The following is a 17,028-nucleotide window of genomic DNA, read 5'->3' on the forward strand; positions in this document are numbered from 1 at the left end:
TGCGGTGGCGTTTTATTTGAAAGGTTCTAAGGTGCACCTGCCTAACCTTGCTACCGGCAACCTTGACGTGACAGTTCCTCACGGAATGACCCAAATGCCCGCAGTAGAAGCACCGCCCTTCCCTCAGCCGGCGTTGATGTTCCTCAGGGGAGATGGAACCTGCCCAGTTGCATGGGTTCATCCGTGGTGATGATAGCCAGTGGATTGAGACCGGAAACAGGGGATCTGCCTTGGTTTGGCTGGTCATCGAGGCTCGTCCACCAAGTGCGCGGTGACGCAGCCCTCCGCCGAACTCCGTCCAGCTCGCGATCCAAAAGCCTCTTGTCGATTTTTACGGCGAGAGCAATGAGTGTCCAAGTCGGTCAGCAGGTCTAGCGGGACCAAATGATCCTTGAAAAAAATGCATCGAGCTGTGCCCTGTTATTCCACTGACTCTCAGCTGCTAGAATGCGAAACTTAATCGCGTAATCTGACACCCTGCGCTTGCCTTGTTGTAAGGTCACAAGAGAGCGAGCTGCTTCACGATCTGGTGTGGAAAACTAAAAAAATTGCTCTTTGGTCTTTACAAAAAAAGCCCACGAATGACACGCGGCGGAATTGTGGTTCCATTCAGCAGTAGCCCACGCCTCCGCACGACCAATCAGGTGGAAAATGCCGAAAGCGATTTTTGTCCGCTCTGTGGGGAAGGCACCTACCTGCAGCTCAAGGTAGAGTTCGCACTGAGTGAGGAACGTCTTAATATTCCCAGAATCTCCAGAGAACCTCTCCGGTCGAGAGAGCTGTGGGCAGACCGCAGCGGAGGTGGCTTCATGGTAACTGCTTCACATATATCACATATGGAAACGTTGGTACCGTGGCAGTATCAGGTTTTATGCCAACTGGTTCCTTCTTCCTAATCATTTTCATAAGAACTTCAAACTGTGAGCCCACCTGTCTCATCATTTTGTCCTGATGTTCTGACAGTCCCACTAGATGAAGGTGGAGGGCAGCAAGCTGCTCATCCTCCTTCGAGAGGAGTTGACCCTGCGCTTGAAGGTCTTTGCACACCGGGTCTGAGTCTGCTGGGTCCATGTTATGGCCAGTTCTACTACTGTCATCTCAACAGAGGATAGGACCCAAAAATGCACGACTCCAAAACAAATGGGCAGTTTCAAAAAGAGAGGTTTAATATACGGGCAGGGCTGATCCCTGATGCAGTCCCACCTCCACCTTAAACTCCTCTGTCACACCTAAAGCACACCTCACCGCTGTTCTTCTGCCCTCATACATCTCCTGTACTATATACTTCTCTGCCACTCCACACTTCCGCGTGAAGTACCACAGTTCTTCTCCAGGTACACTGTCATAGGCTTTCTCTTGATCTACAAAGACACAAGGTAGCTCCTTCTGACCGTCTCTGTACTTCTCCATCAACACCCTTAGGCAAATTATGCATCTGTGGTACTCTTTCTAGGCATGAAACCACACTTCTGCACTGTGTCACCACATCACCCTTGTTCTTAAAAATGGGCACCAGCACACTTTTCCTCCATTCCTCAGGCATCTTCTCACCCGCTAGAATTCTGTTGAACAAGCTGGTCCAAAACTCCACAGCCACCTCTCCGAGATGCTTCCATACCTCCACACGTATGTCACCAGGACCAACTGCCTTTCCATTTTCATCCTCTTTATTGCTTTTATAACTTCCCCCTTACTAATCATTGCTACTTCCAGGTCCACCACACTCGCCTCTTCTATTCTTCCTTTTCTCTCATTTTCCTCATTCATCGACTCCTCAAAGTATTGTTTCCATCTGTCCAGCACACTACTGGCACAATACATTTCCATCTCTGTCCTGAATCACCCTAACCTGCTGCACATCCTTCTAATCTCTATCCCTCTGTTTGGCCAACCTGGATAGATCTTTTTCTCCTTCTTTAGTGTCCAACCTGGCATACATGTCATCATATGCCTCTTTTTTTACCTTTGCCACCTCGATCTTCGCACTCCATCTCCATGTATTCCTTTCTCCTCTCCTCAGTCCTCTCAGTGTCCCACTTCTCCTTTGCTAACCTCTTTTCTTGTATGAATTTATGTACTTTTAGGTTCCACCACCAAATCTCCTTCTTCCTTTTTTCCTACCAGAAGATACACCAAGTACTCTCCTGCCTGTCTCTCTGATCACCTTGGCTCTAGTGGTCCAGTCTTATGGAAGCTCCTCCTGTCCACTGAGAGCCTGTCTCAGCTGCACAACTCTTCCATTCTCAACTTTCACCACATGGTTCTCTGCTCTGCCTTTGTCGTCTTAATTTTCCTCCCCACCACCAGAGTCACCTTACACACCACCATCCTATGCTATCTAGCTACACTCTCCACTACCACTACCTTTTTTGGAGTTCTACTTTTTAAGTCGTGTTGTTGCTAACTTTAGAAGTGTTTAAAAGTAAAAAGTTTATTTTTAAAATATAAGGAGTAGAAAGTACAGATAATGCAGCCCTATGGGGGGCACAAGTCAGTGCAAACTGTAGGCCGGTCCCAAGCCCGGATAAATGCAGAGGGTTGCGTCAGGAAGGGCATCCGGCTTAAAACCTTGCCAAACAAATATGAGCGTTCATCCAAAGAATTCCATACCGGATCGGTCGTGGCCCGGGTTAACAACGTCCGCCACCGGCGCCGTCAACCTGCAGGGCGCTGTTGGAAATTCAGCTACTGTGGGTCGAAGTCGAAGTCAAAGAAGAAGAAGAGGTGGAAAGCGGGTTCTTCGGCAGAAAGAGAAGAGGAAAACACAGAGCCTAGAACTGAATGTGGGGACTTTGAATGTTGGGACTATGACAGGAAAATCTCGGGAGTTGGTTGACATGATGATTAGGAGAAAGGTTGATATATTGTGTGTCCAGGAGACCAGGTGGAAAGGCAGTAAGGCTAGAAGTTTAGGGGCAGGGTTTTAATTATTTTACCATGGTGCAGTTGGGAAGAGAAATGGAGTCGGGGTTATTTTAAAAGAAGAGTTGGCTAAGAATGTCTTGGAGGTGAAAAGAGTATCAGATCGAGTGATGAGGCTGAAATTTGAAATTGAGGGTGTTATGTGTAATGTGATTAGTGGCTATGCCCCACAGGTAGGATGTGACCTAGAGGTGAAAGAGAAATTCTGGAAGGAGCTAGATGATGTAGTTCTGAGCATCCCAGACAGAGAGAGAGTCGTAATTGGTGCAGATTGTAATGGACATGTTGGTGAAGGTAATAAGGGTGATGAAGAAGTGATTGGTAAGTACGGTATCCAGGAAAGGAACTTGGAGGGACAGATGGTGGTAGACTTTGCAACAAGGATGCAAATGGCTGTAGTGAACACTTTTTTCCAGAAGAGGCACGAACATAGGGTGACCTACAAGAGCGGAGGTAGAAGCAGACAGGTGGATTACATTTTATGCAGACGATGTAATCTGAAGGAGGTTACCAACTGTAAGGTAGTGGTAGGGGAGAGTGTGGCTAGACAGCATAGGATGGTGGTGTGTAAGATGACTCTGGTGGTGGGGAGGAAAATTAGGAAGACAAAGGCAGAGAAGAGAACCATGTGGTGGAAGCTGAGACAGGACGAGTGTTGTGCAGCTTTTCGGGAAGAGGTGATACAGGCTCTCGGTGGACGGGAAGAGCTTCCAGAAGACTGGACCACTGCAGCCAAGGTGATCAGAGAAGCAGGCAGGAGAGTACTTGGTGTATCTTCTGGCAGGAAAGGAGAGAAGGAGACTTGGTGGTGAACCTCACAGTACAGGAAATCATACAAGGAAAACAGTTAGCTAAGAAGAAGTGGGACACTGAGAGGACCGAGGAGAGGCGAAAGGAATACATTGAGATGCGACACAGGGCAAAGGTAGAGGTGGCAAAGGCAAAACAAGAGGCATATGATGACATGTATGGCAGGTTGGACACTAAAGAAGGAGAAAAGGATCTATACAGGCTGGCCAGACAGAGGGATAGAGATGGGAAGGATGTGCAGCAGGTTAGGGTGATTAAGGATAGAGATGGAAATATGTTGACTGGTGCCAGCAGTGTGCTAGGTAGATGGAAAGAATACTTCGAGGAGTTGATGAATGAGGAAAATGATAGAGAGGGGAGAGTAGAAGAGGCAAGTGTGGTGGACCGGGAAGTGGCAATGATTAGTAAGGGGGAAGTTAGAAAGGCATTAAAGAGAATGAAAAATGGAAAGGCAGTTGGTCCTGATGACATTCCTGTGGAGGTATGGAAGCATCTAGGAGAGGTGGCTGTGGAGTTTTTGACCAGCTTGTTCAATAGAATTCTAGTGCGTGAGAAGATGCCTGAGGAATGGAGGAAAAGTGTACTGGTGCCCATTTTTAAGAACAAAGGTGATGTGCAGAGCTGTGGCAACTATAGAGGAATAAAGTTGATGAGCCACACAATGAAGTTATGGGAAAGAGTAGTGGAGGCTAGACTCAGGACAGAAGTGAGTATTTGCGAGCAACAGTATGGTTTCATGCCTAGAAAGAGTACCACAGATGCATTATTTGCCTTGAGGATGTTGATGGAAAAGTACAGAGAAGGTCAGAAGGAGCTACATTGTGTCTTTGTAGATCTGGAGAAAGCCTATGACAGAGTACCCAGAGAGGAACTGTGGTACTGCATGCGGAAGTCTGGAGTGGCAGAGAAGTATGTTAGAATAATACAGGACATGTACGAGGGCAGCAGAACAGCGGTGAGGGGTGCTGTCGGTGTGACAGAAGAATTTAAGGTGGATGTGGGACTGCATCAGGGATCAGCCCTGAGCCCCTTCCTTTTTGCAGTGGTGATGGATAGGCTGACAGATGAGGTTAGACTGGAATCCCCGTGGACCATGATGTTTGCAGATGACATTGTGATCTGCAGTGAAAGCAGGGAGCAGCTGGAGGAACAGTTAGAAAGATGGAGGCATGCACTGGAAAGAAGAGGAATGAAGATTAGCCGAAGTAAAACAGAATATATGTGCATGAATGAGAGGGGTGGTGGGGGAAGAATGAGGCTACAGGGAGAAGAGATGGCAAGGGTAGAGGACTTTAAATACTTGGGGTCAACCGTCCAGAGCAATGGTGAGTGTGGTCAGGAAGTGAAGAAACGGGTCCAAGCAGGTTGGAACGGGTGGAGGAAGGTGTCAGGTGTGTTATGTGACAGAAGAGTCTCTGCTAGGATGAAGGGCAAAGTTTATAAAACAGTGGTGAGGCCAGCCATGATGTATGGATTAGAGACAGTGGCACTGAAGAGAAAACAGGAAGCAGAGCTGGAGGTGACGGAAATGAAGATGTTGAGGTTCGCTCTCGGAGTGACCAGGTTGGATAAAATTAGAAATGAGCTCATCAGAGGGACAGCCAAGGTTCGATGTTTTGGAGACAAAGTTAGAGAGAGCAGACTTCAATGGTTTGGACACGTCCAGAGGAGAGAGAGTGAGTATATTGGTAGAAGGATGATGACGATGGAGCTGCCAGGCAAGAGAGCTAGAGGAAGACCAAAGAGAAGGTTGATGGATGTCGTGAGGGAAGACATGATGGCAGTTGGTGTTCGAGAGGAGGATGCAGGAGATAGGCTCTCATGGAAAAGGATGACGCGCTGTGCCGACCCCTAACGGGACAAGCCGAAAGGAAAAGAAGAAGAAGAGAAGGAGTAGAAAGTACAGATATTTGTGTTTTAAATGTAAGGAGAAAAAGCAAAAAATCACCACAAAATGAAATACTCAAGTACAGACCTGAAAAATCTACTTAAGTAGATTTTAAATAAGTAGAATTCTCACCTATGCGGTGGACATGGTCAAACGTCTTCTCCGAGTCCACAAAGCACATGCAGATTGGTTAGGCGAACTCCCATGTACCCTCGAGAACCCTGATGAGGGTGTAGAGCTGGTCCACTGTTCCATGTTTTAAAAAAGGGCTACCACCACTGCAGTCTGTCAATCCAGAGGCACTGTGCCCAGTGTGTTCATGCGATGTTGCAGAGGTGTGTCAACCAAGACAGCCCCACATCAAGAGCCTTTAGCAACTCCAGGCGGATCTCATCCACCCCTGGGGTCGTACCACTGAGGAGTTTTTTTAAACCACCTCAATGACCTCAACCCCAGAGATTGGCTAGCCCACCTCAGAGTCCCCAGACTCTGCTTCCTCGTAGGACGGTGGAATTGAGGAGGTCTTCAAATTATTCTCTCCACCAACGCGCAACATCATGAATCGAGGTCAGCAGCGCTGCGTCCCTACTATACACAGTGTTGACGGGGCACTGCTTTACTGTTCACTGTCATTGCCCATGTGTGCGGGGGCGCTCTCCAGCACGCCCTTCAAGGACTTCGAAAAGGTTGGGTACTCTGAGCTGCTGTTTGGTGCCTAGGGACAAACAACAGTCCCGCCCCCCCATCCAAAGGCAGAGGGAGGCTACCCTCTTGTCTACTGGTACAACATAAGTATAAGACTGCAGACACCTGCTTGGCACCTCTCACCATGGGCAACTCTTGTATGAAAAGATTCCAACCCCTCTCAAGAAGACTGGTTCCAAGCCCAAGCTGTGGGTTGAGATGTGCTCGACTATGTCTTGTCAAAAATTCTCGACCTTGCACACTAGCTAAGGCTCTTTCCCTGCCAGAGAGATGATGTTCCACATCCCTAGAGCTAACTTCTGTAGCTGAGGATCAAACCACCAAGATCCCCCCGCCTTTGCCTACAGACCAGCTCACACTCCACCCTACATGGGAGTAGATTTTGACTCCTGTTCTCTCCAAATCCTAGAGAGACTGATCCCATTCTCTTCCAATCCTAAATTGAGTTTTAAAAAAAAATAAAATCCTCTCCCTCCCCCTTTTTACTCCCAGTCAATCCTGCTCCATTTTTATTAATATCTTGAAACCCAACGGGAGTGGACCGGACCGGTGACTTTGTTGTCATTGTTCCCGCCCGCTCCCAGGGATTTTCACTCCCATTCCTGCCCAATCCCGTGATTAATAGTGAAATTCACTCCCATCCCATGCAGAGCCAGCCACCAAGCGCATGCCATCGATCCCCACCTCTAGGCATGGCTCCAGAAGGGTGACCAGGGTCTAGGCGAGGGAAAACGTTCACCAAAAATGTTTCCCCTCATCTGGAGTCTTTGAGCTGTGCTTTGTCTGGTCCCTCACCTAGGATCTGTTGGCCAGGGGCAGAAAGCACGACACAACTGAGCTCCTCGCATCATTGGGACACAAACCTCTAAATAATAACGAGGGTTTGTGGGAGTTCGCCCAACCAGTCTGCATGTGTTTTGTGGACTTGGAGAAGGCGTTCGACCATGTCCCTCGGGGGGTCCTGTGGGGGGGTGCTTCGCGAGTATGGGGTACCAAACCCCCTGATACGGGCTGTTCGGTCCCTGTACAACCGGTGTTAGAGCTTGGTCCGCATTGCCGGCAGTAAGTCGGACTCGTTTCCGGTGAGGGTTGGACTCCGCTTAGGCTGCCCTTTGTCACCGATTCTGTTCATAACTTTTATGGACAGACCTTCTAGGCACAGCCGAGGCGTAGAGGGGGTCCGGTTTGGTGGAATCTGTCACAGGAACTCTACTATATTAGAACGGATGAAGTGAGGAAAGCTCACGGGAGGCTGAAGAGTGGAAAGGCTGTTGGTCCTGATGACATAACGGTGGTGGTATGGAAGTGCCTAGATAGGATAGCAGTTGCACTGGAGTCTCCATAATGTTTGCAGTTGACATTTGATCTGCTGTGAGAGTTACAAACCAGGTTGGCAGAGAACATAGAGAGGTGGTCGTATGCATTAGAGAGTCAAAGAATGAAGGTCAGTCACAGCAAGACAGTGTGTGAATGAAAGGGAAGTCGTGGAATGGTTGGGTAACAATAAGCTGAAGTGGAGAAAGTGCAGAACTTAAAGTACTTGGGATCAACCGTTCAGAGTAATGGGGAATGTGAAAGGGAGGTGAAGAAGAGAGTACAGGCAGGTACAGGTGGAGGAAAGTGTCAGGGGGGAACTGTGTGAGAGCAGCACCAGCTAAAGTGAAAAAATAGGTTTGTACGATGTCAGTGAGACCAGCAGGGCTGTATGGTTTGGAGACGGCTGCAATGACCAGAAGACAGTAGACAGACCTGGAGTTGGCAGAGTTGAAGATGCTGAAATTCTCTTTGGGAGTGACAAGAATGGATAGGATCACACTGGAAGGTTTAGAAACAACGTTAGAGAGGCCAGACTGAGATGGTTTGGACATGTGCAGAGGTGGAAATTAAAATGCCAGGTAGGAGACAAAGAGAGAGACCAAAAAGGAGATTTCTGTATGTGGTGAGGGAAGACGAATGGATTTAGAGCAGAAGATGCAGAAAACAGAGAGATGGAAGAAGACTTTTCGCTGTGGTGGTGTGTGTGGTGTGGAATAGGTCTAAGACAAATGGGGGGGAAAGGAACGGAGACTTTGTAAATCACCTTCTTATCCATGCTCTTTTTTAATGATGTTACACATCTTTAATTTGTAACTCTTTAATGGACAATACTGAAAACTAGATTTTGATTAAACAATGGCTGAATGAATAGGAAAATATGTGATACTTTTCATAGTACCTGTTTCATGCTTAGCTGATGTCGTTCCAGTGCCTGACGAAAGCCCATCTTTCCATGGAAGAAGCCATGCTCATTGACGAGTGTAGACGCTTGTCGGAGGCTCTGACACACAGGGATGCCTTCTGACAGGTTGGCATGGAGCCCAATTGGGATGTTGTGTCTGACAAGGAAAGTCCATTGTTTTTCAAAATCTCAGTGGCAATTAAGAATCATTTTGTATGACCATGTGTTTACTGAGAGGCCACACATATTACTCTCCAGCAGCTTCTGCCAAATTTGTAGGCTCTTCTACTCTTGGATCGCTGCATGCAGAAACATGAACATTTGGCAAATCATGCATTCCCACTGTGTGCTGTATTAAAACTGGAATCCTCAACTATTTTTTGTAAAAAAAATATATATATATATATATATATATATATATATTATATTCACCCAAGCCAATACTAGAGATGACAAAATGCTGATTAAGCCTGGCAGCTCCTCTCACATCTTGCTGAATTTTTCATTATTTTATTTGTTTATATTGAGTGAATCCCCGATTCATTTACCGCGCCAGTACAGTAGGTGGCACATCGAAAATGACGTCCAAGGAAATGACAGCACGGAAATGAGGCATTTGGCCAAGCAATGGGCGGAGCGTGGTTGTAAAACGCTCACTAAAAATATTTTGCGTTATCCGAGGTCGGGTCGCGGGGGGCAGTAGCTTTAGCAGGGACGCCCAGACTTCCCTCTCCCCAGCCACTTCATCCATCTCTTCCGGGGGGATCCCGAGGCGTTCCCAGGCCACCCGAAGGATGTAGTCTCTCCAGCGTGTCCTGGCTCGTCCTCGGGGTCTCCTCCGGGTGGGACGTGCCCGGAACACATCACCAGGGAGGCGTCCGGGAGGCATCCGAATCAGATGCCCCAGCCACTTCATCTGGCTCCTCTCGATGTGAAGGAGCAGCGGCTCTACTCTGAGATCCTCCCGGATGACCGAGCTTCTCACCCTCTGTCTAAGGGAGAGCCCGGACACCCTGCGGAGGAAACTCATTTCGGCCGCTTGTATCCGGGATCTTGTTCTTTTGGAGGTCACGGCTTGATGAAGCCAACAGAACCACATCATCTGCATCTCACCGTGGGCAACTCCAGAGTGGAAGAGAGTCCAACCCCTCTCGAGAGGACTGGTACCAGAGCCCAAGCTGTGCGTGGAGGTGAGTCCGACTATGTCTAGTCGGAACTTCGCAACCTCACACACCAGCTCGGGTTCCTTCAATGCCAGAGAGGTGACATTCCACGTCCCTAGAGCCAGCTTCTGTAGCTGGGGATCGGCTACAGGTCCCCGCCTTTGGTCACTACCCAGCTCGCACTGCACTCGACCCCTATGGCCTCTCCCACAGGTGGTGAGCCCATGGGAAGGGGGACCCACGTTACTCTTTCGGGCTGTGCCCGGCCGGGACCCATGGGTGCAGGCCTGGCCACCAGGCACTCTGCTTCGAGCCCCACCTCCGGGCCTGGCTCCAGAGGGGGGCCCCGGTGACCCGCGTCCGGGCAAGGGAAACCTGAATCCATTAATCCATTTATTGTACTTGTCATAGGGTTTTTTGGAGCAGTGCTTCGTCTGGTCCCTCACCTAGGACCTGTTTGCCCCAGACAACTTAGCTCCTAGGATCATTGGGACACACAAACCCCTCCACCACGATAAGGTGACGGCTCAAGGAGGGGTGGCATAAAATAGTCATACAATAATTATTGTGTAAATGAAAACTATATATATATATATATATATATATATATATTTCTCATACGATTTGCACCGTTTCAACTTCGTGTTCAGCTCATTCAAGCTAACCCGTGAACCATTATGGTTCCTCTCTATGCAGAGGAGCATACTCTGAGCCCCTCCCAGATCACCGAGCTTCTCACCCTATCTCTAAGGGACAGCCCAGACACTCTGCGGAGGAAACGCATTTCGGCCATTTGTATCCGCCATCTTGTTCTTTCGACCCACCGCTCGTGACCATAGGTGAGGGTAAGAACGTAGATCGACTCGTAAATTGAGAGCTTCGCCTTTCGGCTTAGCTCCTTCTTCACCACAACGGACCGATACAAAGTATGCATCACTGCAGACGCTGCACCGATCGGCCTGTCGATCTCCTGCTCCATTTTTCCCTCACTCATGAACAAGACCCCGAGATACTTTCACTCCTCCACTTGGGGCAGGATCTCATCCCTAACCCAGAGAGGGCACTCCACCCTTTTCCTACTGAGGACCATGGTCTCAGATTTGGACGTGCTGATTTTCATCACAACCGCTTCAGACTCGGCTGCGAACCGCTCAAGTGAGGACTGAAGACTGCGGCTTGATGCAGCCATCAGAACCATATCATCTGCAAAAAGTAGAGACGTAATACTGACATCGCCAAACCGGACCCGCTCAACACCTTGATCCACCTAGAAATTCTGTCCATGAAGATAATAAACAGAATCAGCGACAAAGGGCAGCCTTGGCGAAGTCCAACCCTCACTGGAAACGTATTCAACTTACTGCCGGCAATGCGGACCAAACTCTGACACTGGACGTACAAAGACCGGACAGCCCGCATCAGGGGGTCCGGTACTCCCGGCGCACCCGCCACAGGACTCCCCGAAGGACAAAGTCGAACGCCTTCTACAAGTCCACAAAACACATGTAGACTGGTTGGGCAAACTCTCATGCACCATCGAGGACCCTGGTGAGGGTGTAGAGCTTTTCCACTGTTCCACTGACAGGACGAAAACCACACTGCTGCTCCTGAATCTGAGATTCGACTTCCTGACGGACCCTCCTCTCCAAAATCCCTGAATAGACCTTACCAGGATGAGGAGTATGAGCTCCCTATAGTTGGAACACACCGTCCGGTCCCCTTCTTAAAAAAAGGGGACCACCACCCCAGTCTGCCAATCCAGTGGCACTGTCCCCGATGTCCACGTGTTGTGGCAGAGCCGTGTCAACCAGCACAGCCCTAAAACATCCAGAGCCTTCAGGAACTCCGGGCGGATCTCATCCACCCTGGGGAGGAGGTTTCTAACCACCTCTGTGACTTCAACCCCAGAGATAGGGGAACCCGCCCAAGAGTCCCCAGACTCTGCTTCCTCCTGGGAAGGTGTGTCGGTAGAATTGAGGAGGTGTATTCGGCCCTCTGATTCACAACGTCCCGAGTTGAGGTCAGCAGCGCCTCATCCCCACTGTACACCGTGTTGATGATGCACTACTTCCTCCTCCTGAGACCATACATTTGGGTCTGCCAGGTCGGACTGGTCACTTCCCCCACCATCGGAGCCAACTCACCACCAGGTGGTGATTGGTTGACAGCTCCGCCCCTCTCTTCATCCGAGTATACAAGACATGCGGCAGCTAGTCCGATGACATATATAACCCTATTAAAATAAAATATGAATCTATCAAACCATTGTCTCCAGTTATCTCTGCGAGACTAGCTCTTTTCAATATCAGATCACAGGATAATAAATCAATGTTGATTAATGACATCATTACAACCTATGATCTGGAGTTTTTGTTACTAAATGAAAGGTGGTTACAGAAAGTAGGCAACACCAGCAAATTTTAATGTTATGGACAAGTGTCGAATAGGGAAACAAGGCGGTGGTATTGCTGTTATTTTTAAGTCATTATTTCAGTGTAAAGATATTATACTGGGTGATTTTAGCTCGGCGGCACAGTGGCCGACTGGTTAGAGCATCTACCGCACAGTTCTGGTCACATCTTAGACCTGGTCATCTCTAAGGATGTTGATATTCTATCAATTTACATTAAGGATATGGCTATTTCTGACCATTTTTGTGTATTTGAATTACAGATTATTCTAAAGGTTCAGACAACCTCTATGTCTATTAAGAAAAGGTACATAAAAGAGAGTACCGGCACTAAGTTTATGGAGACCATAGCTGTGCCACAAACTGTGAATGCTGAGACAGTCGATGAGGTTTTGGATAATTTCATCTGGAAAATCTCAAATGTCATGAATGCTGTCGGTCCTATTAAAAGTAAGACAATCTTGAGGCGACGTAGAACACCGTGGAGGACAATGATGGTAAAGACCTCTCAATCAAAGTGTAGGAAAGCAGAACATAAGTGGAGAAAAACTAAACTCCAAATTGACTATGACCTCTACAGACAGTCTTCGTAATTTTAATCAGGGTTCCGAACTCATCACAGTGCTAAATCACATAAGGTTGAACACTGACTCGGGAAAGGTGTCATTTCTGATCTTGTTGGTTCTCAGTGTGGCTTTTGATACACTGTTTTATAATATACTGCTGAACAGGTTGGAAACATGGGTAGGACTAAATGGAACAGTCCTTAAATGGTTCAGGTCCTACCTGGAGGAAATTTGTTATTTTGTAACCATTGGAAGTGTTCAATCTCATCGAATGGCAATGACCTACGGGGTTCGTCAAGGGCCAGCTCTTGGACCCATCCTTTTTAGCCTGTATATGCTACCCTTGGGTCAAATTCTTCAGAACTTTAATTGTCACTATCATAGCTAGGCAGATGACACACAGTTATTTCTAGCAGTCTCTCCAGATGACTGCACTTCAACTGAGGTGTTGTGTCACTGTCTAAAATAGATAAATAACTGGATGAGCAAAATGTTCTTCAATTAAACCACAACAGAACTGAGATAATTGTTTTGGGCAATAAAGAAAAGAGGATTGCTGTTAGTAAATACCTGGAGTCACTTTCTTTAAAAACCAAAGACCAAGTCCGAAACCTTGGTGTTCTGACCTGACTTTCAACAGACAAATCAAATCAATTACTAAAACTGCCTTCTCCCATGTAGAGTGAAGGCCGGCATGTGCCGAGCAGTCTAGGAGAAGGTCATCCATGCTTTTATCTGAAATAGACTTGAATATTAAAATGGTCTTCTGACTGGACTCCCCCAAAAGAGCATTAAACAGCTGCAGCACATTCAGAATGCTGCAGCTTGGGTTCTGACCAGAACAAAGAGGTCAGAGCATATTACTCCAATTCTAAAGTATTTACACTGGCTCCCAGTCAGCTTTAGAATAGATTTTAAAGTTCTGCTACTGGTCTATAAATCACTAAATGGTTTATGTCCGGAATACATGAAATGCTAATGGGATATAAACCCAGTCGAGCTCTGAGATCGACAGACTCGGGTCAAATAGTGGAGCACAGAGTCCAAAGCAAACATGGTGAAGCAGCATTTAGCTATTATGCTGCACACAAATGGAATAAGTTGCCAACAGAAGTGACGTCTGCCCCAAGTGTGCATGCTTTGAAGTCCAGGTTAAAAACTCTTCTTTTTTCTCATGCTTTTTAGAGAATTTCCACTTTTAAATGATATTTCTTGCACTGTACAGCTTTAATTGTACTTTTATTTTTTTCCTCTTTGTTTTAAATGTTTACACGGGAAAAAGGTGCAAACTCCACACAGGCGAGGCCGGATTTTAACCCAGGTCCTCAGAACTGTGAGGTAGATGTGCTCGCCAGTCGTCCACCGTGCTGCCATGCACCACACAATGACATGAAAACATTATCAAGTGTCCTGCACATTGATCTGTAATCTGTTTTGTGCTCACATTCTATGAACATAAATGTCATGTGGCTATATTTTATGTATTTGCTAATATTATGTTAAAAACCCATTCCTGTTTTTTTTATGATTTATTATAATTAAGTTGACTGCGTTGGGCCAATACACATTTATGTGCTGTATTTTTGTACACGTATATCTATGTATAACTATATACATAGTCATGTGTACACATAGTCATATGTACACATATTAATTGGAGAAATGTTGGATGGGTGGTCTTTTTGAATGCATTGTCGAGGTATCGGATCGGGACTCGGTATCGGAAGATTCTTAAAATCAAAGACTCGGACTCAGGTGGAAAAAAAGGTGATCGGGACATCCCTAATTCATGCAGTATCTTTAAGTTCATCAACAATTTTATACTATTTGTAACATGTCTAACAACAACCTTTATTATTACAGTGAACATGTTTGAGTGAGGAACAAAAACTCTCCAGCTATCAAGTGAAGCCTGAGCTGCCACATTACCTTTTTGCCAAATCTGCTGCATCTTTGGCAGCGGATGCATTCACCAGCAGTGACACCGAGGAAATGCCTCCAGCTTTGAAGCAGTCGACAATCCCCTGATTCCTCTTGGGACAGTAACCAAAATCATCTCCTGTCACCACCAGCATAATTCTGGGCTGCGGCATTGTTGCTTGTTACTGTGGAAGACATACATTAAAGGACAAAGATGACCAAAATTTGAAAGTTGGGTTGGGAATCACAGAGTAATATTCATCTATCCATTCTCTGGGCCGCTTATCCTTGCTAGGCTCCTGGGTCCGCTGGAGCCTATTCCTGCTCATTTTGGGCGAGAGACAAGGTACACCCTGAACTGGTTGCCAGTCAATCGCAGGGCACATCTCGACAAACAACTGACATTCACACCTACGGCCAATTTAGAATATTCAATTAACCTATCCATCCATCCATATTCCTCCACTTATCAGAGGTCGAGTCGCGGGGGCAGTAACTTTCATAGGGAAGCCCAGAGTTCCCTCTCCCCAGCCACTTCAACCAGCTCTTCCGGGGGGATCCCGAGGCGTTCCCAGGCCAGCCGGGAGACATAGTCGTCCCCGGGGTCTCCTCCTGGTGGGACGTGCCCGGAACACCTCACCAGGGAGGCGTCCAGGAGGCATCCTAATCAGATGCCCAAGCCACCTCATCTGACTCCTCCCAATGCAGAGGAGTAGTGGCTCTACTCTGACCCCCTCCCGGATGACCGAGCTTTTCACCTTCTCTCTAAGGGAGAGCCCGGACACCCTGCGGAGGAAACTCATTTCGGCCGCTTGTATCCGTGATCTTGTTCTTTCGGTCACGACCCACAGCTCGTGACCATAGGTGAGGGTAGGAACGTAGATCGACCGGTAAATTGAAAGCTTGCCTTTCGACTTAACGCCTTCTTCACCACAACGGACTGATCCAACGTCTGCATCACTGCAGACACTGCACCGATCCGCCTGTCGATCTCCCGTTCCATTCTTCCCTCACTCCTGAACAAGATCCCAAGATACTTGAACTCCTCCACTTGGGGCAGGATCTCATCCCTAACCCGGAGAGGGCACTCCAGCCTTCTCCGACTGTTCTCAGATTTTAAGGTGCTGATTTTCATCCCAACCGCTTCACACTCGGCTGCGAACCGCTCCAGTGAGAGTTGGAGATCACGGCTTGATGAAGCCAACAGAACCACATCGTCTGCAAAAAGCAGAGATGCAATAATGAGGCCACCAAACCGGACCCCCTCTACGCCTCGGCTGTGCCTAGAGATTCTGTCCATAAAGGTTATGAACAGAGTCGGTGACAAAGGGCAGCCTTGGCGGACTCCAACCCTCAAAGTCTGACACCGGTCGTGCAAGGACCGAAAAGCCCGTATCAGTGGATTCAGTACCCCATACTCCCAAAGCACCCCCCACAGGACTCCCCGAGGGACACGGTCGAATGCCTTCTACAAGTCCACAAAACACATGTAGACTGGTTGGGCGAACTCCCATGCACCCTCGAGGACCCTCATGAGGGTGAAGAGCTACTCCACTGTTCCACGGCCAGGACGAAAACCACATTGCTCCTCCTGAATCCGAGATTTGAATTCCCGACGGACCCTCCTCTCCAGCACCCCTGAATAGACCTTACCAGGGAGACTGAGGAGTATGATCCCCCTGGAGCTGGAACACACCCTCCGGTCCCTCTTCTTAAAAAGGGGGACCACAACCCCAGTCTGCCAATCCAGAGGCCCGCCTCAGAGATCCCAGACTCTGCTTCCTCATGGGAAGGCGTGTCGGTGGAATTGAGGCTGTCTTCTAAGTATTCTCCCCACCTACTCACAACGTCTCGAGTCGAGGTCAGCAGCGCCCCATGCCCACTATACACAGTGTTGATGGTGCACTGCTTCTCCCTCCTGAGACGCCGGATGCTAGACCAGAATCTCCTCGAAGCCGTCAGGAAGTCTTTCTCCTTGGCCTCAGCGAACTCCTCCCACGCTTGAGTTTTTGCCTCAGCGACCACCAAAGCTGCATTCTCCTTGGCCAGCTGGTACTCATCAGGTGCCTAAGGAGTCCCACAGGCCAAAAAGGCCCGATAGGACTCTTTCTTCATCTTGACAGCATCCCTCACCGCTGGTGTCCACCAACGGGTTTGGGGATTGCCGCCACGACAGGCACCGACCACCTTACGGCCATAGCTCTGGTCGGCCGCCTCGGGAATGGAGGCGCGGAACATGTTCCACTCGGACTCAATGTCCCCGCCACCCCCGGAACGTGGGTGAAGTTCTGCCGGAGGTGGGAGTTGAAACTCCTTTTGACAGGGGATTCCGCTAGATGTTCCCAGCAGACTGTAGCGTACATAGGTTTGGATAAAAATTTTATTAATTTGGAAAAAGATACGAAGGAAGGTGAACACCTTTTATC

The 17,028-nt window shown here is 48.1% G+C and overlaps 1 protein-coding gene across 11 annotated transcripts in view; it reads right to left on the bottom strand.

Moving 5' to 3' along the window:
- The window catches only part of ydjc (YdjC chitooligosaccharide deacetylase homolog), a 50,059-nt gene that overhangs the window by 27,264 nt on the left and 5,767 nt on the right, over nt 1-17,028 (bottom strand). For all 11 annotated transcript variants that reach the window (XM_061768266.1, XM_061768264.1, XM_061768263.1 and 8 more), the window contains 2 exons: nt 14,612-14,787; nt 8,541-8,700 (listed from right to left, as the gene is read on the bottom strand). In XM_061768266.1, the coding sequence (XP_061624250.1) occupies nt 8,541-8,700; nt 14,612-14,775 (324 nt within the window). In that variant the 5' untranslated portion in view covers nt 14,776-14,787. The remainder of the gene's footprint in view (nt 1-8,540; nt 8,701-14,611; nt 14,788-17,028) is intronic.

The sequence above is a fragment of the Phyllopteryx taeniolatus genome, chromosome 3 (genome assembly GCF_024500385.1).
Source record: "Phyllopteryx taeniolatus isolate TA_2022b chromosome 3, UOR_Ptae_1.2, whole genome shotgun sequence".
Lineage (NCBI taxonomy): Eukaryota > Metazoa > Chordata > Actinopteri > Syngnathiformes > Syngnathidae > Phyllopteryx > Phyllopteryx taeniolatus.